The sequence below is a fragment of the Perna viridis genome, chromosome 2, assembly GCF_037379345.1.
Source record: "Perna viridis isolate PV_CMFRI_1.1 ecotype Kerala chromosome 2, ASM3737934v1, whole genome shotgun sequence".
Lineage (NCBI taxonomy): Eukaryota > Metazoa > Mollusca > Bivalvia > Mytilida > Mytilidae > Perna > Perna viridis.
Window position 1 is genome coordinate 3,233,507 of NC_142446.1, and position 24,691 is coordinate 3,258,197.

Here is a 24,691-nt window from a genome sequence, read left to right on the forward strand (position 1 = left end):
AAAAAAAGAATTGTTTCACAAAATTGAAAATTTGTAGTATGTAATAAATTTTATTAATCTGAACTCATTTTTGTTGAACAAAATTCACTTGAGTACAAAACCACAAGAGTCCCATTCGGCGCCCCGTATAATGTCAATGAATGTATCAGAAAAATTATTGACGATTAAGTCCACTTGTTCATGGGACGTAACATCAATATCATTTAAAGTCTCTCTCAGCCTGTCGAAGTTCTGTTATTCACTGCCCATTCTGTCGTTAGCATTGTTATTAGTAACACTTTCTTTTGAATGGCTTCACTAGATCAAGGAATAATTACTATTAAAGTAAACTAGAATAATTACATTATGTATTGACTATGAAACTAAAACCATGTCAACAAGGTGTCTTCTGGCTATTCCAACATTTTAATCAAAGTACTCATGTACTGAATCAATTTATATCGATTGTTTGATTTTTTACGCCTCAAATAATCGACCGTCAAATTACAAAAAAAATAGGATAAAAGCAGGCATTAGAAGAAAGCATAGGGATTGAATTCAAATGTATCAAAACACAGGTTATTGTTGTAAATGGTCAGTATTGAACTCTTTGATTTATTTTTTTTTAATTCACCATTTTTATTACGAAGGACATTGAATGAACACACAACAAAATTCGTGATATCTGGTAGCATGCAGTTCGCGAGTTTATGAAATATTCAGGTTCGATGTTGATTTAAAAGGAACACCTAGATGAATTAACACAAAACTATCCAACATACTGCATAATTGAAGTACAAACTACAAGTTGGCCTTTCTCAGTTTCTGAATTTTCAAGTCGGATCTCCAATTCGAATTTGTCTGTTAAATCATTCAAACTTAAACCACAGTCATTGAAATGAAGCTTGTCCTTAGATACATGTCCCTCTCAACTATCTACATTTCTCAGTTAATAAGCTATATAGCTCAAGTCATAGACACCTATGTGTGATGTAAAAAACGCTTAGTTTCTACATGGGCACCTTGTTCCAAGACACGCACATTAACATAAACGCCAAAGTCTTAGAATAAAATTTCAACAATTATGTCTGGTTCAGGAAGCACCTACAGCTCTATCATTATGACACAATGCCAAATAGACAAATCGCCAAATTACCAAAAAAAAAAGAGCAATATCACCAGACCACAGACGGACACAATTCCTGAGAAATGCATTACCGATATTATTTCTCTGTCATCGTTTATAAGCAAAGTTTCATTTTTATTTTTCATCTCCGGGCTTCTGATGTCACAAGGCAGTAACTGTAATACAAATACACGATATAGTGGGTGATAGTTCAGGATGGTTTCAGGATGGCTTCGGGTGTTATGCTACCCCTTTGTTAAAAGTTTAGCGAAAAATGAGCGGCAAATATAGGCTGGAACAGGGACCTATTTCTTTATATAAGTTTCTTGACCGGAACCACCACCCCCCCTTTTTTGTGAATAAATAGATCCACCAATCCCTGCATGAAATATCTGAAGACAGCTATTCCAATTGGTACTCAGCATTCAACGCTTTCATTGCTATGATCATTTACTTTTTTTAATTTCGTAGGGTTTTCATTTCTAGCCAAACTTCGAATGGTTTATCATGCGTCTATTAGAATAAACCATTTGTAGGCAACTTGAATATATCGACATATTCAATATAATATAATGAACGATTGGTTTATTCTGGTAAATGCATAGAAACATTCAGGTACTGAAAAGAGGTTCGAGGTCAACTATTTTTAATGGAATCGTTGTTAATACAAACCAAATTAAATTCGCAGTAAATGTCGTTTATTGTGTTTGTTTATTGGCGTAAATAGCATAGAATTAAATATGATGTATTAGAAATACCTATAAAGTAGACCTAATTATCTACATTTGAACCGGATATGCCAATGGGACTATTTTCTTGCAGTAGTGTAAAATAATTGCAGATGCTAACATGTTTTGCCAGTCTAAAGGCTCTTGCGACTGCTATATCAATTCTGGTCATCGATCTAAATTGATAAAAATATAATATTCTGGATATTCCTACATGCAGAGAACAATGGATGTTGTTTTAGCAGGTTTTGTTGTTTTAGTAATTATGGCTAATTAATTTTACAGGTAAATTTGGGATTCAACATTGGATTAAACATTTTATTACCAAAATTATAATGTGTTTTGGAGAAATGTGGGGCTATTTTTGCCAAATTTATGACTTTTTTCATGGTAATAAATAAATAAAAGATAGACTTAAAATGTTGAAATATTGGGAAAAAAAGATAGAGACTGAAAATTAAATACAGTTAATTGATAAACAAATTTAAAAAAATCATTAAAAGTTTATAAGTTTTTTTTTAATATACATACATTTAAAACAGATTCTGAAAATATTTCTATACATTAATTTGTAAGCAATAAATGAGATTGATTCAATTATATTCATATACTAGCTTTGGAAATTATTTATTTATCTTGTTTACTCTGGCTTTTATATTTAGATGCATAACTTTTTATTTGTGTTTTAAATGGTTGAATTTTCTTTAGTGCTTTATATAATAGCTATTGCATGAATGTTAGTTTCCTTTATATGTTTTAACTTTGCTTACAAACTGCTATGCTTAAAACCCAAATTTATTCTTTGCATAATGTGCTTACTGTTTTATATGTTTTATGTATTGTGCTTGTCATATATGTATATCGGATAAAAGCTCTACAGAGCTTGTTATTGTTATATGTAAAACCGACTTTAAATAAATCTTTTATGCTTTATGCTTATTATCTTTCCCTAAAAATACCTAAAGCTTGTTCTTCCGATGATACTTTTTTAACAATAAACGTCCTGATTAATAACAAACACACAAGGGGGCGATTTAACCATACTGGATGCCAATTTAACCTTACAAAGGTGACGATTTGACTACGTATGGTGCCGATACTGCACGTTTCACTTCCCTGCTCCTGATCGAGTTTGGTTTGTCATGCCGTTCTTTTTGGGAGTCGACCATCGGTGGATAGCAGCATGTTCGCTGTCAATAACGTCAGGGCTTGCGATTTTTTCTACATATAAGTGGCTATCTGAGCGGAGGCGTCAAATAAGTAAAAATGTGTATGAAACTGAGAAGTTGGTGAATGAATATCTCGCATTCCATTTCTGTGACGAAAAGAATGTTCGACGTGATTTGATTCCATCGAACGCTCTAGATTTTCCCAAAAGGTGTGCAGATATTTGCTTAAAGCATTCGGATAATGTTTTGAAGGTAACCCAAGTTTTTTTTTCATAAGTTGTCATTTGGAAAGCCTAGGGAATTTTTCAAATGGATTCACTGTATGGAACAGTTTAATCAGAGACCTATAATTAGAGAGATAAGAAACTTCTTAATTATCCTGTTTATCGATAAAATGATCACACGGCAGATAATGAGATTCCCTGACCTCTCCTCTTATTTATCAAACTACTTTTTCCCTTTTTAATGAAATGATCAGAAATAATTGTAGCAGACACCCAGAACTTGGCAGAAGACATAAAAATTGGAAACTGAAAATTTTATTTAATCATTAAACATAAAAAGTTATGATAGGTCATTGTGATAATAATGAATTCAGTTTTGAATTCTTTTCATTTTAAAAAAAAATGGGGAGATATTTACATGTAACTTCTTTTCAATACTACTTTTTAGTTTGTTTTGGTAGAAAGTAAAATGTGGTATGAGTATGAAACAAAGATATTTTGGAATGAGAAACTGAAGGTTTTATTCCAATATTCACAATAATATTTTAGACATGATGATTTTAAGTCAAGTTGTTATTGTTGATTAAGTTAGTACGAGATCTCATTCCCTGCTGCATGTTAATATGGGATTTCAGTTGCAAATCTCTTTCATTACAGGTCTTTGGTTGAATTGATAAGATCAACCAAGGTAGCCATAGTTGCCAACCTCTTCAAGATGAAAAGTGGGCAATGACCCGCCCTTCAAATTAAAAAAGTTGGTCAGAATGCATTTGACAACCTGTTTTTTACCCATATTCGAGAACATAAAACAACAAACCAACAAATACTTTATTTTCCATTCTGAAATCTTTACATTTATAATTTATTTAAAGGCTTTTGTTGTAATCCATTGTGGCACCTTTTGCTGCTTTAAGAAAACTTTTAGTTGGTTTGTACTGATATTAAGCTTGGGAAATTACAATTACTGTGGAGTTGAGTTTTCATAAATAATGCAAAAGCATCCAAGAATTTAGAACAATGCCAGTGATCCTAAAATATGGAACAAACTGAAAATTCAGATGATGCCTTGTGAAACTGCTTAAGTAAGGAGATTTGATAGAGATAAGGTGATGTAAAAGTCTCAGGAGAAGGGCTTCAATCTCTTGTGTAACCAGGTCAGATCGGGAGGATTGGCACCTATGGTAAACACTTGACAATATCCATTGTAGTAAAGCAGGGACCATTAAATTTTAAGTCCCTCTCCTGAGTGAGTCTTAATGTGCTTTAGTAAATTTTCAACAGTTTGGGAATAAGTCCTGAAATTAAGGTTAACCCCTCAATTTGGGGCATTACCCTTCATATGGTGGGTTTTAACCCAAATTAAAATTAAAAAGTTTGGAAAATGTCATATTATAGTTAAAAGTTGAAACATCTTGAATTGAAGTATCTTACATGTAGTTACACTATTAAATTTAATGTCCAGAAAGTTACAGGATTGAAATATTTTCACTTTTTAACAATATTTCATATTCAGAAACTTCATTTTTATAGTGGGAAAAAAACCAAGTTACAAGCTAAGCATTACTGAAAAAGTATATCAAGCATCGAAGCAACTAAGAGCATATAATTCAAGATAAGCATACTTTAAAGTAGATTACATTGTATCTGAACCATGCACAAATAAGAAAGCTTTTTGGATGACACTTTATATGACCTTGTTGAAAGTTTAAAAATCTGCACAAACTGTACATTTACACTTGTTTCCATTCCAAGACTTTAAAATATCCTTAAACTGATTGATTGTAGAAATTTTTTCTAACATGTACCTTCCAGGTAGGTCATTCTATAATATCGCAACTGTGTATTTAAAAGAATTCTTACCCTAGATTGGGAAAGCTGATGAAAATTTTACTTGCCTAAATTGAAATGTAGGTTGTCTTTAAGTAATTGCATGTTGCTAAATACATTGTAAATAAGCTTTGGTTGCCCTCCGCCGGGCAAGTATGTTTTAACTTTTACTTGTCCTAATGGTAGTTTCAATTGTTCCAGGCAATAAGGCAACCTAAACATCATACCCTTTATTACAATATCTAAAATTATATTTACAATCTTTACTTACTTACTTAATCCTTGCTATGCCTATTCAGTGTTCGAGCTAGGATTTGAAAATAGAGGGGTGCAGGGAAGAGGGCAATTTAACACGTAGCATGTTTTTTTTTTCAACAAAAAAGGGACATTGATTTTGTATGTTTGTGTTAAGTCAGTAATTTGTATTCTTATTGCTTACCTGCCAACTTCTGAAAATGAAGGTCACATCATAATTTGCAAACTGAGTAAATTTGACTGCATGATTAATATATGCATGACACCCTTATTGTATTGAAGACCTTTCTCAGAAGACCAAGTGCTTTTAGAAAACAGGTACATCTTATAGATCACAAATTTATAGAGGTGAATGAGCTGGAAATGTATTACTGAAGCCTTATGTTCCCCTGTGTAAGAATTACATTGTAATAATTAAGTTTCATTATGATCAGATTGTTGTGTGAATTAATTATGTCAAATGTTCTTGCAGGGGGACAGCATGTTAACCCCTGTTAGTGATAAGGGCAAGTGATTCTTTACATTAATGACATACTATGAGGTGAAATGTTGCATGAGATGTCACAAATATTCAATATTGCTCCTATTAAGTAGCACTCCATCTAAGAATCATGCAAAATGTGATTCATGGGTAAAAAGCCTACATATTTTTATTTTTGATATTTTGTTTGAAATGTCATAGTAAAGAGAAATTAACATGTGGTTTTTCATATAACCTGTGCTCTTAGGAGATAAAAATTATATAGAATGCACTGTAGATTTCAAAATTAAGGGAGATAACTCTGTAAATGACGCTGAAATACAATAGAATCTACTGGATTTTCAATGTGGATTATCTCCTAAGAGCAGGCAGATTTGAATGAATAATTACACATTTGATAGTATAGACCCATAAAAAAACTTAATTACAAAAATAAAAATATGTAGCCTTTTTTGGGGTGTATCACATTTTTCAGATTTTGCATGATTCTTACAAAGACAGCTACTTAAATATCAAAATCTTAAGTAAGTAGAAGGAATATCATTTCCTATAACTATTGCAATTACAACTTATGGAAAATATCCTTTACTGCTGAAGATATAGAACATTTTTAAAATATTGAAATTATAAGGGAGGTAACTGGCATTTTGAATAAACAAACATGTGCAACATGCAATTGTTTACTTACACTTAGAAATTGATTGTAAAGGAAAACTATTGACCAAACTTTACGACAAACGTGATGACTTTTCATTCAGAATTGTCAACTTTCCTTTCATCTGTGGCAACATCCCTTCGGCTCCTGCGTATGGAGTGTTCATATCACAACTCATACGTTATGCCAGAGATTGCCGAAAATACGCAGACTTTTTGTATCGCGCTGGAACTCTAACAAATAGGCTTCTGGAACAGAGTTATGTTGCTACAAGATTGAAGTCATCACTACAAAAGTTTTATGGCCGTTATCATGAACTCGTGGATCGTTATGGTATATCCATCAGCACCATGAAAACTGATTTATTCAACGGGTCATAGTTTTCCTTCCCTCGTTTGTCTACCCCGGACTTGACTTTTTATGAGCAACTCGGCGGGTGTTTCTAGAAAAGCAGAGGACGCTTACCCTAACGGTGCACCTGGTCCATGCTCCCAGTTTTTAGTGGAGTCCGAGTTGCTCATTTACTTTTGTTACTTTGTATGTATGATTTTAGTTACTTTATGTTCTTTGTTGTGTATGTTTGTTTTCCATGTCTGGTCTTTGTCCCTGGATTACATTCTTTTGATTACCGCTATAACCTTGGTTCCCTTGATTACTCTTTTACACTGGTAGTTCTACGAAATTTAGACCTGTTAACTTGAAAATATATATGTAAAATTAATTGTGCAGTAGAAATTAATTATTAACCAATGATTGGCTGTCCATAAAATTGTTATAGATCCAATCGGGATTCATTTTCTACGTGTCAATCATTATCTGATAACCCTGGTCAGATGATTGATCACCGATAATTACCTGAGGTTTAATTACGACAGGATGTAGTTAATGAAGGTGACACTTCTTAGTTGGCTTGGGGTAATTTATTAACAAGTGTGGAAATCTTAAAGGGCCATTCAGATAATTGTAAATGGGCACTAAGGGTGCACTCAATAGTGGCAGAGGAGCGCGAGCGTGATAGGGGTGGGGTGCAGCGCCCCTCCAATTTGCTCTAGCTAGGACACTGCCTATTTGCACATAGGGCAAGGACAAGTTTCTTCCACTCTTCTCAGTCGTTTGCTTTTCTTTCAATAGTACCCCAGGTGAATCCTATGTCTTTAATTTCATTTTCTATTGTTTATCGCCATGTTGTTTTTAGTTTACCTTTCTTTCTCTTCAGATGTCCATCTAAGGCCTACCTTGATCATGTCGTCTGATGTTCAGTAAAGAACATGACCATGCCATCTCCATCTTTTTTGCACTAGTAAGGTCTCCATCTCTTTGGCATTTGTTATTGTGTGTAAATCTTTGTTAGAGATTTTTTCTGGCCAGAAAATTTTCTCTCTCTTACTTAGGCAGTTGTTATGGAATACAGTAAGTTTGTTGATGTCTCTTTCTGTCATTCTCCAGCACTCGGAACCATATAGAAGCACAGATAGTACACAGCTGTTGTATATTTCATGTTTTGTTGATTTAGAAAAGGCTGTTGATTTCCAGATGTTGTCTAATCAAATAAATGTTGACCTTGCTTTTCCTATTCTGATCTTAATGTTATTTTCAGCCCCACTTTTTATAGTTACCAGACTTCCTAGGTAGTTAAATGAGTCTACCTGTTCTAGTTGTTTTCCATCTACTGTTGTTACTGGTGGTCTTTCTGTGTTTTGGCATTGATCTTAAGTCCAATCATTCTCTGTATGCGATAGTAATGCTAGATCATCAGCATAATCCATATCTTCTAGTATGGTTCAAAATGTCCGTCTCAAGCCAGTGTTGTTCTCAGAAAGGGTTGTTCTCATTACCCAATCAATGGCAATAATAAATAGAACGGATGACATAACACATCCTTGTCTTACCTCTGACTTTACCTGGAATCTTGTGTCAGCTTCAGAGTTGATGGTACAAGAGAAATTATTGTAGAACATCTTAATGAGTTGTACAATCTTATTAAGTACACCATAATTTCTGAGTATTTCCTATAAACTATTTCTATGCAAGCTATTAAAGGCTTTCTTAAAATCTACAAAATTGACCAGCAACTTTCTTTGCCATTCATTTCATTGTTCTAGGATGTTTCTAAGAATAAATATGTGGTCTATACACTCTCTGCCTTTTCTTAAACCAGCCTGTTCTTTTCGTAGTGGTTTATCCACTGCCTCTGTGATTCTTGTTATTTACAATCTTTAAAAACAACTAAATCCTGTAACCATGGTGGTGACATTGATGCAAACATCTAAGGTTGTAGTAAACACAAAAACCTTTTCCATTGTGCTAATATAAATAATGAAGGTCTGATTATCCCCTGGAGTCCATAAAAACTTCTTTTTTTGAGATGAAACCTACTACAATCATTGTTCTAGGAATCATTTTAACTTTCCATGGGAAAGTTCAACATGAAAATCAGCTTTCCCCAAATCAAAATATGCTTTCCAATCTTAAAATTTCATGTAAAAAAATCTTCATTTGGAAAGTAGTAGTTCAAGAATAAATTTCCCTGACCTTAATTTGACTTGCATTTTGTGACAGGAAAAGAGGAATCCTAGAACACTATGTAGTACTTCATACTTTAGTTTAGTCCTTATCTAAGGAAAAGGAATCCTAGAACACTGTGTAGTACTTCATACTTTAGTTTAGTTGTACTTCATACTTAAGTGTAGTTCTTATCTAAGGAAAGAGGAATCCTAGAACACTGTGTAGTACTTTACACACATATACTTAAGTTTAGTCTTTATTGGCTGTTTGTGTTTTATTTTTTTCATTGTTCTTTTTTTGTGTATCATTCAGTTTTGGTTCCTGGTATTGTGTTGTTTTAGGATTTCTCCTCAACTGCACATTTTATATTGCAGCATTTTCTTCTTATTGCCAAGAAGCCATGAAAATATTTGCTTTTTGTCCTTTTTGGGCTAAAAATCCTTACAGATAAGGTAATGACCTGTAAATCAATCCAAGACTATTTTAGTGGTACATTTATGAAAGCTTGTGGTTCTATTTCATTGAAATTTATAGGCTCTGGAGGAGGTAAAAAGTGGTGGTTTTTTATCTAAAAATTTAGGAAATGTCAGATTCTTATCTCCTAATTTAAGACATCAAAATAAATGTATGTTGGCATCAGTTGTTTGTTGATCTATCTTATCAGAATGTGTATTCAAATCCATTTGGTCAGTATATGGAAGTGTGGGGTAAAATATACACTTGGCAATAAAGCCCTATGTATTGTTTAAAAATTGGGATTTTTAACTGCTTTTATGCTATTTTTTTTATAGTATAGCAGTTAAAAATCCCTATTGCTATTTAAGCATTTGTTAAGTTGACTTTTGAATTATTTAAATTGTCCATTGTGATATACCTGCTTTTCTAGATTTGTCATTTTTTCCAAACCTCATTTTTTTGGGCTGAATTTGGACCCCATTCATGAAGAGAAATATGCTCCAAATTTCCCAAATATTAGAAATGAAATTCCTAATTAAAATGGAAACTTGTGAGATGTACAAAATCCTCTCTGCATTCTACTGTATAGTCATCCAAAGGTCATTGACTTCACTACAATGGAAACTCTAATATTTTCAAGAATTTTAACTTAAAATTATTTTTAAAATACATGTACTGTATAAAAATCCTTTCTTCATATATAGGTTACATGTATGTCCCAAAGGTATTTTTCATTTTCACACAGTAAGGTAAAAATGCTTCATAAAATTTTCATTATACTTTGGGAAAATGTTTTTTTACGATCCTTTTTGATTTTTATAAGTTTCTGATTTCAAGTTCTTGAGTTATGGGACTTCGTACAAAAAATGGGTCAATTTCCCTATTTAAACTATAACTCAAAAATCCTTGAAACTTTAATGAATTGTTTAATTCTGTTGAGAAAAGCTTTCTCTTAATGATTTAAATCTTAATTAATAAGAAATGGGGTTATTTTCCTATTGTTTTATCATATCCATATATAAAGAATGTAGTGTGTGAAACCTTTTTAAGTCGCTAATACATTGTATTGTTAGCAACTTCTTGCATTTGTCATTTAAGTACTGTACATTTGTATATGATTTGTTGTATTATGTATTACTACACCACCTTATGTTGTAGATAGGTGCCAAAGAACCGTCATTTCTAGCTTCATACGAAATCAAAATCTACCTCTTAAATACAATACACATGTGTTCTACGTATGTGTTTTACTTGTATTAGGTCCTGAAGTTTACATTAAAAGATGAAATGATCGGTCAGCATTGAACTTAATGTAATGTAGCTGAGAAACACCTAGTCTTCAATTGAGAGGTTGCCAGTTGTATTTGGATAAACATGATTATGACGTCACCTGATTTTAGGGCCAATTAACGAAATGTTGCATTAAACAGCAATATAGTTCTAAGATGTCAAGTATATTTTCGAAAAAAGGAATACTCTTATTTTGCTAGTAATGTAAAAATGTAAGATGTCAAAAGATGTGAAATGGAAAAGCACTTGAATGTATATTATTAATTATCATCTTTGCGTAAACTTCCTTAAATCAACCTACATCATAAAATATTCAAGTTTCAGCTCACTAAAATTTGTGATTTTTTAAATTCTGAACAAAGTCCATACATATATCCACGCCAGGGTTTATGGTGAAAACTGATTGATTGGGAGTAAAGTTTATTGGAGTATCAAATTTACCTGGATGTTGACAACAAGCCAAAATCAGTGGCATAGAATATTTGACAATTTATGACTTTGAAGACTTCAGTCTTTGATTTTAAAGTCCTCTCAATAGCCATAATAAATTTTCACTTGGTAGAATGGTTTAAGTGAGGGATTTGTCATCTCTTCTCTTTGATTATACATTGAAACTGTCATTTAATTTGACATTAGAAAAGAATTTATCTGATTTAAATACAGTGATAAACAATGTAAACATTGGGTATTTTTTGTAAGTGTTAATTAGATATTTATTTCTAGATAATTGATAGGAATCCACTGTATTATCTAGGAACTTTAGGAATATGACATGATAAAAACAGACAAAAATATTTTAAGAAAACCTAATGTGCAACCCAGACTAACTTCTAAGTAAACTTTTCAGTCCAATTCTACTTCTCGAGCTCTAGATATAGGATGTGCAGTTGGAAGGTCATCATTTGAGCTTGCAAGACATTTTAATGAAGTGATCGGTATAGACTACAGTCAAGCCTTTGTGGATACCTGCCAGCACTTGAAAGATTTGGGCAGTAGAGTTTATTTCATTACTAATGAAGGAGATTTAACTACTCCCTGTTCTGCTAAAGTCTCCAAGGATATTGTAAGTCTTTCTACCTTCTCTGTTGGTTTCTTTGTATCAACTTGATCAGTTGAAATTAAAACTGCTTTAAAGATGGTGGTATATACATGTACAATGTGGTGATATCAGTTTTTGTTTTGCATTAGTTAACTTTAGTTTATTTATTAAAATTTGAGTAAAACTTATCCATTTTTTTTTTTTAATTTTAACTCATTGTGCCAAGGGTCACGAGTTCCTTATTGTTTTTGGAGGTTTTTGCCCAACCCCCTTTGAAAATAAGGGGCTAAAAGGTGTTGAATTTTAATGAAATGTTCAGGGATTTATTTTCAGAATGTGCCATTTTGCACATATACTTTTTATACAACTGTAAAATATTTTCAGTTGTATAAAAAGTATGTTCAAAATGACATAATGGTATGGTGCTGTCATCCTCATCATCTGTAGACATTTAGTTTTAGTGCCATAACTTGAACACAAGTTGGTTGATCTTTATGAAATTACATGTATATAACAAGGTTTTAAACCACAGACAGAAGGTTGGTATTGATTTTTAGGGTTATAGCCCAATCGTTTTAGAATGAGCACAACAAAGGTCCAAAAACAAGCATTTCATATAATTTAACTATTTAACTCCAGTAAAAGAATAGATACAACTATGATATTGTTATTCTATGTTCTAATGACTGGGATTGACTTTGACTTTTGGGTGTTATTCTATGTTCTAATGACTGGGATTGACTTTGGGTGTTATTCTATGTTCTAATGACTGGGATTGAATTTTGGGTGTTATTCTATGTTCTAATGACTGGGATTGACTTTGGGTGTTATTCTATGTTCTAATGACTGGGATTGACTTTGACTTTTGGGTGTTATTCTATGTTCTAATGACTGGGATTGACTTTGGGTGTTATTCTTTGTTCTAATGACTGGGATTGACTTTTGGGTGTTATTCTATGTTCTAATGACTGGGATTGACTTTTGGGTGTTATTTTATGTTCTAATGACTGGGATTGACTTTGGGTGTTTTTCTATGTTCTAATGACTGGGATTGACTTTTGGGTGTTATTCTATGTTCTAATGACTGGGATTGACTTTGGGTGTTATTCTATGTTCTAATGACTGGGATTGACTTTGACTTTTGGGTGTTATTCTATGTTCTAATGACTGGGATTGACTTTGGGTGTTATTCTTTGTTCTAATGACTGGGATTGACTTTTGGGTGTTATTCTATGTTCTAATGACTGGGATTGACTTTTGGGTGTTATTTTATGTTCTAATGACTGGGATTGACTTTGGGTGTTTTTCTATGTTCTAATGACTGGGATTGACTTTTGGGTGTTATTCTATGTTCTAATGACTGGGATTGACTTTTGGTGTTATTCTATGTTCTAATGACTGGGATTGACTTTGGGTGTTATTCTATGTTCTAATGACTGGGATTGACTTTGGATGTTATGATTTGAACAATTTAGAAATTATATAATTAGGGGCCAAAAAGAGGGGGCAGAAAATCCATTTTCCTGATGTCCAGACAATGAAATAACTTAATGAAAATTGTATTACAAGGTGCTATACCACCAAAGAAGACTGAGATTGGAATTGGAGGTTAAGACTTTTTTTGGAATTATTGACCAAAAAGGGGCCTGAAACAAGCATTTTCTTATGTTCTGACAATAACTTGAGTATAAGTGAATTGATCTCATGTATATTTTACTAAAAGATGCCAATATACCACAAAAGAAATACTGGAATTAATATTAGGGGTGAGCCAAGTAAGAAAATGGGCCACAAATAGGCTACAAGGTGTCATACCCTCAAAGATTGGGATTGATTTGAGATTTTAACTGGAACCAATTAGGAACAAAGGCCAAAAAGTGACCACTTTGATTCTGTTCAAATTCTTATTCTGTGTCAGATATCTAATTGTAATCAAAATTCAAAGCGGTATCAAGTTTGATTTTGTTTCTAAAATTGTTCAGGATTCCAACCATTGTGGTTATTTCAGTCTGTGCCCCTTAAAGTATTTTATTATCATCAAATGAAGGAAAAGATGTCCACACCCAAGAATCAACTGCATATTTAGTGAATACATTCATTACTACATAGTTTATCGTATGTGAAAATATAAACTTGTTTCTTGGATGTGGACATAGTTTTTTGGATGTAAATATGTTTGAAAAAACATACTTTCATTTACATAGTTTCAGAGAAGTCATGTTGACAAGCCGTTACATGACGATTTCCTAATGATATGCACAACTACATATGGTGTTCCTTGCTACAACTGTTATTCTGTCCATAACACTTCAGTTTGTTATCGCTAATCCTATGAAACTAGTGAACAGAAATTCCTGAAACTTATTACATAGCAAGAACACCATATACGGTTGTCCATATTCTCAGGATATTTTGATTGTCTAGTTTTTATGAGAGTTATGTCCCTTTGAATATTTAGAAATAACATAAATCATCATGTATCAGCTTGTCATCACAATTGCTCTGAAATTACTCAACAGAAATTGTTGAAACTTAGTATGTAGCAAGAACACCATATGAAGTTGCACACATCAGGAAATTTTGATTCTCTAATTTTTATTGGAATTGTATTCTGTAGGTCTGTATATCTGCCCATAACACTTTTTTCTTTGCATTTTCCTCAGCAATTATAAATCACCACTGTAGTGCTATACAGGTCCAGACATCAATATTCTAGTTGTTATCAAAAGGGGTTGGGCAAAAACCTCCAAAAACAGAGATAAATCATTGATTTTCTGTATGATTTTAGGATAGAAGTAGATGTTCATTCCAGCAAGGTGATGCCTGTGATTTACCTAGCGACTTAGGTCAGTTTGGATGTGTTCTAGCTGCTAATCTTATCTGTAGATTACATACACCAGTAGACTTCCTAAATAGAATGGCTGATCTGGTTGTTCCTGGTGGAGTTTTAGTGATTACCTCCCCTTACACATTTTTAGAGGAGTTTACTTCTAAGGTAAGGTTCGTATATGAATGGTGCTCTGATCAATGAATATGAGAGGAGAAATTTTTTATAGGTCTTTGACACTATAGGTGGATATATTTTAACCCCTGGGAACTTGGAACAGTAACTACTTAGTATATTTGGGTATATAATCCAACACCTTTTTAAAACCATCTACAGACCAAAAACCAATAAGTATCTATAATTAACTTCCTGGTCTTATATTGATATTATATTAACCACAAATTGGCAAATGAGTTATTGTGGCACCATTGTGATGACATTGCAATGAATTAAAGTCACACAACATTTGTTTGTCTGGTACATACTTATATATTTTGCAATTTACTACACGATTTGTATGTTCATCAGCAACTCGGTAGTCAGACTTGTCTGACCCCAAATTTTATCAGATTTTATTCATCATATTTATCAAAATTGGCAGTATTACAAATTTAAAAATACCTGAAACACTGTGGCTTCATTCTTTGTATTGCACATTTAAGAACCTTTTGGTGATAGATTGGGCTTCCTATTTGGAGAATTTTGGTTTTCAGAACTTCTTGTATACAATTAATGGTTCATATTTAGATCTTCTTATATATTTGATTCTAATGCGTATGATGAGAGGTTACTCTTTGAAACATGTGTACACAGCTTATCAAAATTCCCAATATATATGATTGGTATTTTTTATATTTTATTACAACAAAGTTGATATTTATTTTTTGCCAGAATCATAGCCTAATACCCTACATCTTTGAAAAAAAATGGCACTGAAGACATACAAAAAACAAAACTCTTAATCACTTTTAATATTTTTTGGGCTTTTTTTGTTTTTTCAGAGTAAATGGCTTGGAGGTTACATCGAAAATGGGGAGGAAGTTCGAGGCAAAATGACTTTGCTAAAGGTTTTAGGGAAAGACTTTGACCTTTTAGAAGAAGTTGATATGCCCTTCTCTATTAGAGAAACTGCTAGGAAAAATCAACTGACAGTTGCAGAGGCAACAGTGTGGAGACGGAAGAATGATTAACTTACTCTGTTTATATCTTACCAACTTTCATCTTCTTGTTATACTTCTATAGTTTTGTTTTGTTTGATACATAGCAATATTTCTCTTTTTTACTTGGCTCTGTAAATCTTTTTGAGAATTCTATGAAAAGCTACACAGCTGCTATGTATAGTCTGTGTTCTACATTATGTTGTTCACATTATTCTTCATGTACCTACAGTATTATTTGACTTAACGATATATCATAAACACAATTAGAAATGAAAAGGCCAATTTTAAAAGCCCTGAAGCACTCTGAGTCGTATGTTGGAATTTCTGGTTGATAATATCATTCTCAAAGTTGGAGGGCTGGTACACCAATAGTCTGTTGGAAAACCTATGGGAACAAACTGTGCACCACTCTAAGCTCATCTGTTTCTATATTTGAATTAAGCTAGGTTTTTAAGAGGGCTAATACAGAAAAAAGAGAAGTGACAAGCCCAGTCCTTCAATTTCAGTTTCTGTTATGTAGGCAATGTATTATCTCTGAATAATCGAAATTTCAAGATTGAAGAAATACTTACACAACCCTATACATAGATGATAAAGAACATTTGAAAATGTAATGATTTTGAGCTAGGGTGCTATCAAATAAGGTCATCATCACAATATGATTGGCCAATATGAAGTTTATATCTCACAGATGAGACAAGATATATTCAGTTAGATCATTAAAAAGTCTTACTAGATTTAAACCTTCTGACCTTGATTTTTCTCACTTGCAATGTGATGGGTGCCACTGGTGGAGCAGGACATGCTTACCCTTCCAGAGCACCAGAGTCCTTTTTAAGTTCATCTGGCTGAGGACCATGTGTGCTATTGCCATCACTTGTCGTTGTCACTGTCTGTCCGTCCGTCCGTCATCTTTAACAATTTTTCAAAACTCTTCTCCTCTGACACTACTTTACCAATTGGAACCGAACTTGGTATGAATGTTCTTTGGGGTATCCTGCTCAGAACTGATGCGGGGATTTTTTATCCGTCGAAAAATATGGCCACCATTACTGAAAATATAACATAGGTGTCAGACAGTAATTTTTTGCATATATCTCCACCATTAGGTTTAGCCAAATTTTTGACAGAGTAAAACTGTTCATCATGATGAGATCTACCTGTTGTCAAATTTTCGTTTTAATCCATTAAGCAATGTTGGAATTATTGCCCCTTTTGATGTTTTTTTTTTTGCTCTTTTTAATGTTATTTATTTCAAAGATCTTCTCCTCTGACACTATTTGACGAACTGGGACAAAACTTGGTATAAATGTTCCTTGAGGTATCCTGCATAGAAGTGGGGTGGGGATTTTTGATCCGTTGAAAAACATGGCCACCGTTACTAAAAAAGAACATAGGGGTCAGACAGAGGACTTTCGCATATATCTCTAAATCATTAGGTTTAACCAAATTCTTTCAGTACCTGAAATGATCCTAATTAGGAATACAAAAGTCTTCAGGGATAAAAGTTGTCAGACAACTACTTGTAAGAGTTATTGCCCTTGATAGGGAAAACTGACGTTTTTTTTTTTTTAAATTTTCAGCCGATATCTTGAAATTATGATAGATAAAAAGAAACTTTCAATTGCTGAAATGATCCTTATGATAAGTCCTACCAAATTCTTCTTGAGTCAAAATTGTTGGACAACTTCTTGTTAAATTCATTGCCTTTGAAAGGCAAAACTCATCCAGGTGAGTGATTCAGTCTCCTTTGAGCCTCTTGTTTGGAGATGCAAGTGCTTTTGTTTTTACCAGTGCCATGAATGGTTAAAGTAATCTAGTAGCTGCTTGACTCTTTTTGTCTTTTGGGGGTACCTACTTTGTATAATCTGTAACTAAAAATATTGAATTAATATTATCAACTTTGCACAGTGTTTGTATAAGCATGAATATTTAAAGATGTGCACCTCCTATTATGAAGAAATTTTCATTTTACATGCATTTTAAGCATGTTAAACGTAGCCAGTTTTGTCACTTTATGTTGTGGAGAGTACCTTCTTAGTGAAAAGTATTTTACCAATATTATTCAAATTTTGCACAGTGTTTATATTTATATTGAAGTTAAGCACCTACTGTTATGGACAAATTTGTAAAATATTTAAAATTAATTTTTACCTATTGAACTTGGTCTTTTTTTTTCAACAGTATATGCATTGTCCGCAACTTCTCATCAACGGGTTGGAGGATTTTAATGAAACTTTATAAAGTGTTAAATTACCATATGGGGATGTGCATATTGTCAGGAATTTATGTTTGGAAAAAATTGTAGAAATGACAACTGTAAAACGTAGGCGTTTTTCAGCAAATTGTTTGATCTTATGCGTTGTCCACGACTCCTTTTGGACGAATTGCAGGATTGTAATGAAACTGAATGGATTGTTAGATTACCATATTGCGGTGTCCATATTATCAGAAATTTATGACATGATATAGCCGTTTACCCTCTAGGCCTATTAAACTCGAAACCTAAAACACTTTTTTTTATTTTTTTATTAAATTTCAAAATTCTGTACTATAATGTGTCCAAGCCAGTTGTGATCATAATGAACTATAAGTCCTATGCTTAAGTGTATCAAAGCATATATAGCTGGAAAAATTGTAATTTATACAGCTAATGTTCTAGGAGGTAGAAAGAGTAATCAAGGGAACCAAGGTTATAGCGGTAATCAAAAGAATGTAATCCTAGACCAGACATGGAAAACAGACATACACAACAAAGAAAATAAAGTAACTAAAATCATACATACAAAGTAACAAAAGCAAACGAGCAACTCGGACTCCACTAAAAACTGGGAGCATGGACCAGGTGCACCGGTAGGGTAAGCGTCCTCTGCTTTTCTAAAAACACCCGCCGAGTTGCTCATAAAAAGTCAAGTCCGGGGTAGACAAAGGAGGAAAGGAAAACTATGACCCGTTGAATAAAATACGGCATCAGTTATGACTGTGAACTGTGATACTGAGTGTCTGAGTATATCAATTAGACCTTGATTTCTATAACCTGTCTCCCTAGAGAGTGTATTACTACTAAAATAAACAAACCTCAACTCAAACACCACAACACTTGCAAATTGAACATATAAACAATACCCATTACGATATAGGGGCCCATATGGTAGGGTTGTAAATCACACAAGAAAGGATTAAGACACGATTCTTTATCATGAAATATATGGAAACCAGTTCCTACAAGATAAATTGGTATGACGACCCACGAGATTGGAGTAAAAGTTTAACTGGAAAGAAATATATTTATATTGATATGTCAACTAGAGACATTCTACTTCTATGCAAAGGGACATTCTTTGTAAACTCTGGACTAATGCAGGCTCATGGACAATACATAAATCATTTTGCCAAACACGACTTCCCTATTCTTATGGAAATTCTCGATAAAGTGAAGAAAGCTATTAGCCTATTAATAGATTAAAAAACAAAACAAAACGCCAAGTCTGCTGAAGAAACAAGTCCAAAGACATTACTATCTGATGAAACGAGTCCAAAGATATTATCATCTGAAGAAACGAGTCCAAAGACATTACCATCTGATGAAAAAAGTCCAAAGACATTACCAACTGACGAAAATAATAAACACTCACAAACAATACAAGGAAATACAGTTAGTAAAAACATCTACACTAACACTGACATGTCTTGTCAGACAGAGGGGTCAAGCTTGACACCATTTAAGGAACAGCCCGATTCTAATGTATTTGCTGAAACAATTTGTCGAGTAGAAACTATGTTTGCTAGTGCATTTAAAAAGTAACGATGCAGCATACTACATTATTTCATCCCAAAATGGACGCAATGCAAACTATGCATTCGCAGAGTCTTAGAGTTATACAAGAAATTTTCTCAGACGCTAAATAAAAAATTGTATCTGTGTCATTGAAATCAACAGTAGTAGAAAAAAATACACAAATAATGGGGCAACTTAAACATACATCAACCCTAGAAACCGAGCATTAAATCAGGAAAGTGATAACAAAAGTGTTACAATAACAAAACTTGATAAAGAAATAGAAAGAAACATGATAACTGAAGCCATATTGAACAACTGAAAGAGATGGAAACTGCTCGTGAAAAAAAACTTTTAAAAGAAATCCAGGTAAAGGAGCCTCATAATCCATAATTTAAGAGATGATTCTAAGCCATTTGAAATTGTAGATACTTCACTTAAAGAAATTTCATTGGATAAATCAACACCTAATTCTCAGCCGCTTGTAACTATCATTGGCACATCCCATACAAATGGTATTGAACGTCAGAAACTCTCATCACGGTACACAGCTAACAAAACTACTACATGCACTATTGCAGAAGCAGAAACTGAAGTAAAAAATCTACCATCTTCTCCAGATGTGGTAGTATTACACTCAATCACCAATAACGTTAAAACTGATACTCCGCCTAAATGCGTTAACTAAATGATAAGCCTGGTAACAACGGAAACACATCCCAAAACTAAGATTATCAACTCTTTACCAACACCTAGATCTGACGATTCAACGTGCAATAACAATGCACAAATACTAGTGCTAGGAAAGAGGAATTTAGGGAACATGATATGGTCTCATTATGTGACAATAGCAACCTCGAGTTCGCATTTAAAAGTGAGTCAATAGTTAAGTATTTTGACAGAGATGGAGTTCACCTGACAAGAGATGGAGAATCTGTGTTTGCATCAAATACATGTATTAGACAAACCATGGATAGATAGTATCATCGGTATTCAAAAACCTGCTCAGCCAGTCTTCAGATGAAGGAGAGGAAATAATTGTGGTGGAAGAGGTCGTATGGAGAGAGGTAGAGGTCGCTAATCCCAGTGGTCATAACTCATTCAACTAGTGAAACTTTAGTAAATTGCTGACTCAGTACATCACATAATTGTTGCATTTTTTTCTGTTTTTTTTAATACTGCCTACAAAAATAAGTCTGAGTTTACTAAGTTTTTTGGTATAATATATTTGTTTTGTTGCTATTATATTAGTATTATAATATTTTTTATTTTTTATCCTCTTTAAAATAGATAACAATGATTTGAAAATCGTGTCCTTTTAAGATAAGTAGCCAAGTGCAGAAAAAAATCTTATCTTACATATCAATGTGTACATGAAATGTAGGAGGTATAATAATCTAAGCAAAATAGCACATAAAAGAAATATCAGGCCATGAAATTATACTGTTAACTGAAACTCGTGTCAGTAAAGACATGAATATAGAGCTCCCAGGGTATAAGTATTTTCATGTTTGTAGAACTAAATCTGGTAATAATAGAAACTTTGAAGGACTAGGTATATTTATCAAGTTAGATAAAAAGCAGAGAACGCTTACCTTATCGGTGCACCTGGTCCATGCTCCCAGTTTTTAGTGGAGTCCGAATTGCTAATTAATTTTGTTACTTTGTTTTAATACAATTTGGTTATTTTATGTTCTTTCTTGTGTATGTCTATTTTTTCTTTGTCCGAAGATTACATTCTTTTGATTTCCGCTAGAATCTTTGTTCCCTTGATTACTCTTAGATATTCTGCCTGGTACTGATATATTGAGAAATACAAGCTTAGACCATCAATGGCTTAAACTTGATACGACATTTATTTGCTTTTACAAAAGATATATTCCTTTGTTTAGTATATATCATCCCAGCAGCCTCCAGTTATATATTCCTGTCAGATTAGATAGTACATTGTATTGAAAAAAGATATAACAAATACAAGGTCACATAGTTCTCTGTGGGTATGATCCATTAACAGTAAAAGATAAAGAATATGAATCTGATGTTTTAGTTGAGAAAAGGCTGAGTTGTGATGATTAAATTGATATGAGTGGCAAACAATGCTACAAAAGTGTATATCTGAAACAGGTTTTTAAATGGTCGAAAAAAAAAAGCACAAGAAGCAGAATCGTTCACGTGGTAAAATGTTTGCCTTTCAAGGGCATAAACTCTAACAAGGAGTTGTCAGAAATTTTGACTCAAAGAAAACTTTAGTAGGACTTATCATAAGGATCATTTCATCAACTGAAAATTTCCTTCTATCTATTATAGTATTCAAGATATTGACTGAAAACTGTTAACGTCATTTTTCGCCTTTCAAGGGCAATAACAACTTTGATCCTGTGCAGTCTGTTATAGGCCTTATATAAGGATCACTTCAGGAATTGATCTATGCACAATACACTAAAGAATATTCATACTAATTATATAAGTTTGGTCCATATTGGACAAGTAATGTCAGAGAAAAATATTTTTGAAAGAAAAAAACATTAAAAAGAGCAACAACAAAAAAACCGTCGAAAAAGGGAGATAACTCTAACATGGCTTAACAGATTAAAACGAAAATTAAACCACAGATAGATCTCATCATGTTGAACATTTTCATTCTGGCAGAATATGACTTAACAATAGAGATATACGTGAATGACTTCTGTCGGACCCCTATGTTCTATTTTTAGTAACAGCGGCCTTGTTTTTTTACGCATAAAAAATCCCAAAGAACATTCATACTTAGCTTAGTTCTAATTGGTCAAGTAGTGTCAGAGGAGAAGAGTTTTGAAAAATTGTTAATGACAACGGACGCCAAGTGATGGAAATAATCCTTATGGCCTTCAGGCAGGTGAGCTAAAAATATGGTTTGATCATAATCTCATCATAAAAAAGAGAGAATTAGAAGGAAAAGCAAATAGTATGTCAGCTAAACCATTTGATCTGAATATAAGAAACAGCTATTTTAAACATTATAAATATAAAAGTTGAAACTTAAACAGAAAGAGTTTAAGTCGTGTATTGTTAATTTACTTGACACACTTTTGACAAATAATCCTAAGGAATATGTGAATCTTATCAATAAATGAGGGGGAAGGTAGATGACACACCAAAACGTCAGGAAAGTTTTATAAGTAGTACCACATGGACATATCACTTTCAGAACCTGAATCTAGTGTCTGATGGTAATGAAGCAAAAATTAAAAACCTTAATATATATCTTGCTGACTTGGAAAAAGAAAAGTCAAGTAAAGCCTTATATTTTAAAATAACTAACTATGAAATATTTAAAGCTATCAAAAATTTAAAAAAAATGGAAAGGCAGGGGGTATAGATTTCATACTTAATGAACTGATGAAAGCTGGTCAGACAGTCCTTATTAGACTTCATACTTAATGAACTGATGAAAGCTGGTCAGACAGTCCTTATTAGACTTCATACTTAATGAACTGATGAAAGCTGGTCAGACAGTCCTTATTAGACTTCATACTTAATGAACTGATGAAAGCTGGTCAGACAGTCCTTATTAGACTTCATACTTAATGAACTGATGAAAGCTGGTCAGACAGTCCTTATTAGACTTCATACTTAATGAACTGATGAAAGCTGGTCAGACAGTCCTTGTAAATTGTTTTAATAAAGTTTCCAATCTAGTACTAGACCATAGCGTGATGACCTGAATTAAGGTGTGACAGTTATATCATACCTATATATAAAGCAGGTGATAGTATAGACTTCCTACAAGTCCCTCTCTTTATATTAAAGAATATATGAAAAAGTTTATTGATTGCATGTATCCCTCTGATATCGAATCTACTAATTATTACAGTTCACAGAATATTACTGACAGGCTGGCTTCAGACCTAAGTCCAGGGCAACATACCACATGTTTATTTCTAAATACTTGATAGATAATTATATTCATGGGAAAGGCAGTAAATTTTATGCATGTTTCGTTGATTTAAAGCGAGCTTTTGACACAGTGGTACATACAGGAATCCTTATCAAATTGTTAAAGTCAGAAATAGAAGGAAACTTCTTTCAACTCATTAAAAATATGTATACTCTTAGTAATCTAAGAGTCGAGGTCAATGGTAAATTAGGCCTGAACTTTAGTTCATACATTGGAAGAGTAATCAACGGAAATCAGAAGAATGCAATCCAAGGAAAAAGGCCAGACATGAAAAACAAACACAACAAAGAACATAAAGTAACTAAAATAATACATACAAGGTAACAAAAGTAAATGAGCAACTCGGACTCCACTAAAAACTGGGATCATGGACCAGATGCACCGGTAGGGTAAGCGTCCTCTGCTTTCCTAGAAACACCCGCCCAGTTGGTCCTAAAAAGTCAAGTCCGGCGTGGACGAAAGAGGGAAGGAAAACTATGACACGTTGAACAAATCAGTTTTCATGGTGCAGATGGATACACCGTAAGGATGAAGTTAGACAAGGGGATGTTTTGAAGTCTTCTCTATTTAACTTATTTATAAATGACTTGCCAAAGAGCTCTAAAAATTGTCTTGATAATGTGTTACTAAATACAAGAAGAATTGACTGCTTAATATGTGCAGATGATGTCATTATATTCTCTAATTCAGCCAGAGGGTTACAAAGCCGCCTTATGAATCTTGAATCATACTGTGATACATGGTGCTTAAATGTAAATGTAAAGAAGATTAAAGTACTAAAATTTAATAGAAAAGGACGACATATTAAAGAACCATTGTACTACAAACATGAACAGTTAGAAAATGTGTCTAAATGTAAATATTTGGGAGTTATTATTCAAGCTAGTGGTTTATTCACATACATCCATGAAAAAGAAGAATCATTAAAAACATCTTATAAACTAAATTGTCTGGTACAGAGACGAGCATCAACACATCTTATAAACTAAACAGTCTGGTACAGAGACGAGCATCAACACATCTTATAAACTAAACAGTCTGGTACAGAGAGACGAGCATCAAAACATCTTATAAACTAAACAGTCTGGTACAGAGACGAGCATCAAAACAACTTGTAAACTAAACAGTCTGGTACAGAGAGACGAGCATCAAAACATCTTGTCAACTAAACAGTCTGGTACAGAGAGACGAGCATCAAAACATCTTATAAACTAAACAGTCTGGTACAGAGAGACGAGCATCAAAACAACTTGTA

General features: G+C 33.1%; 1 protein-coding gene across 1 annotated transcript; it reads left to right on the forward strand.

Moving 5' to 3' along the window:
* The first annotated feature begins 2,930 nt into the window (after positions 1 to 2,930).
* On the forward strand, positions 2,931 to 17,883 carry LOC148623314 (uncharacterized). Its single transcript, XM_088565108.1, has 4 exons — positions 2,931 to 3,254; positions 11,543 to 11,758; positions 14,523 to 14,729; positions 15,563 to 17,883. The coding sequence occupies exons 1-4, from the start codon at positions 2,976 to 2,978 to the stop codon at positions 15,749 to 15,751; spliced, it is 891 nt and encodes a 296-aa protein (XP_088421234.1). The 5' UTR covers positions 2,931 to 2,975; the 3' UTR covers positions 15,752 to 17,883.
* The last annotated feature ends 6,808 nt before the right edge of the window (positions 17,884 to 24,691 follow it).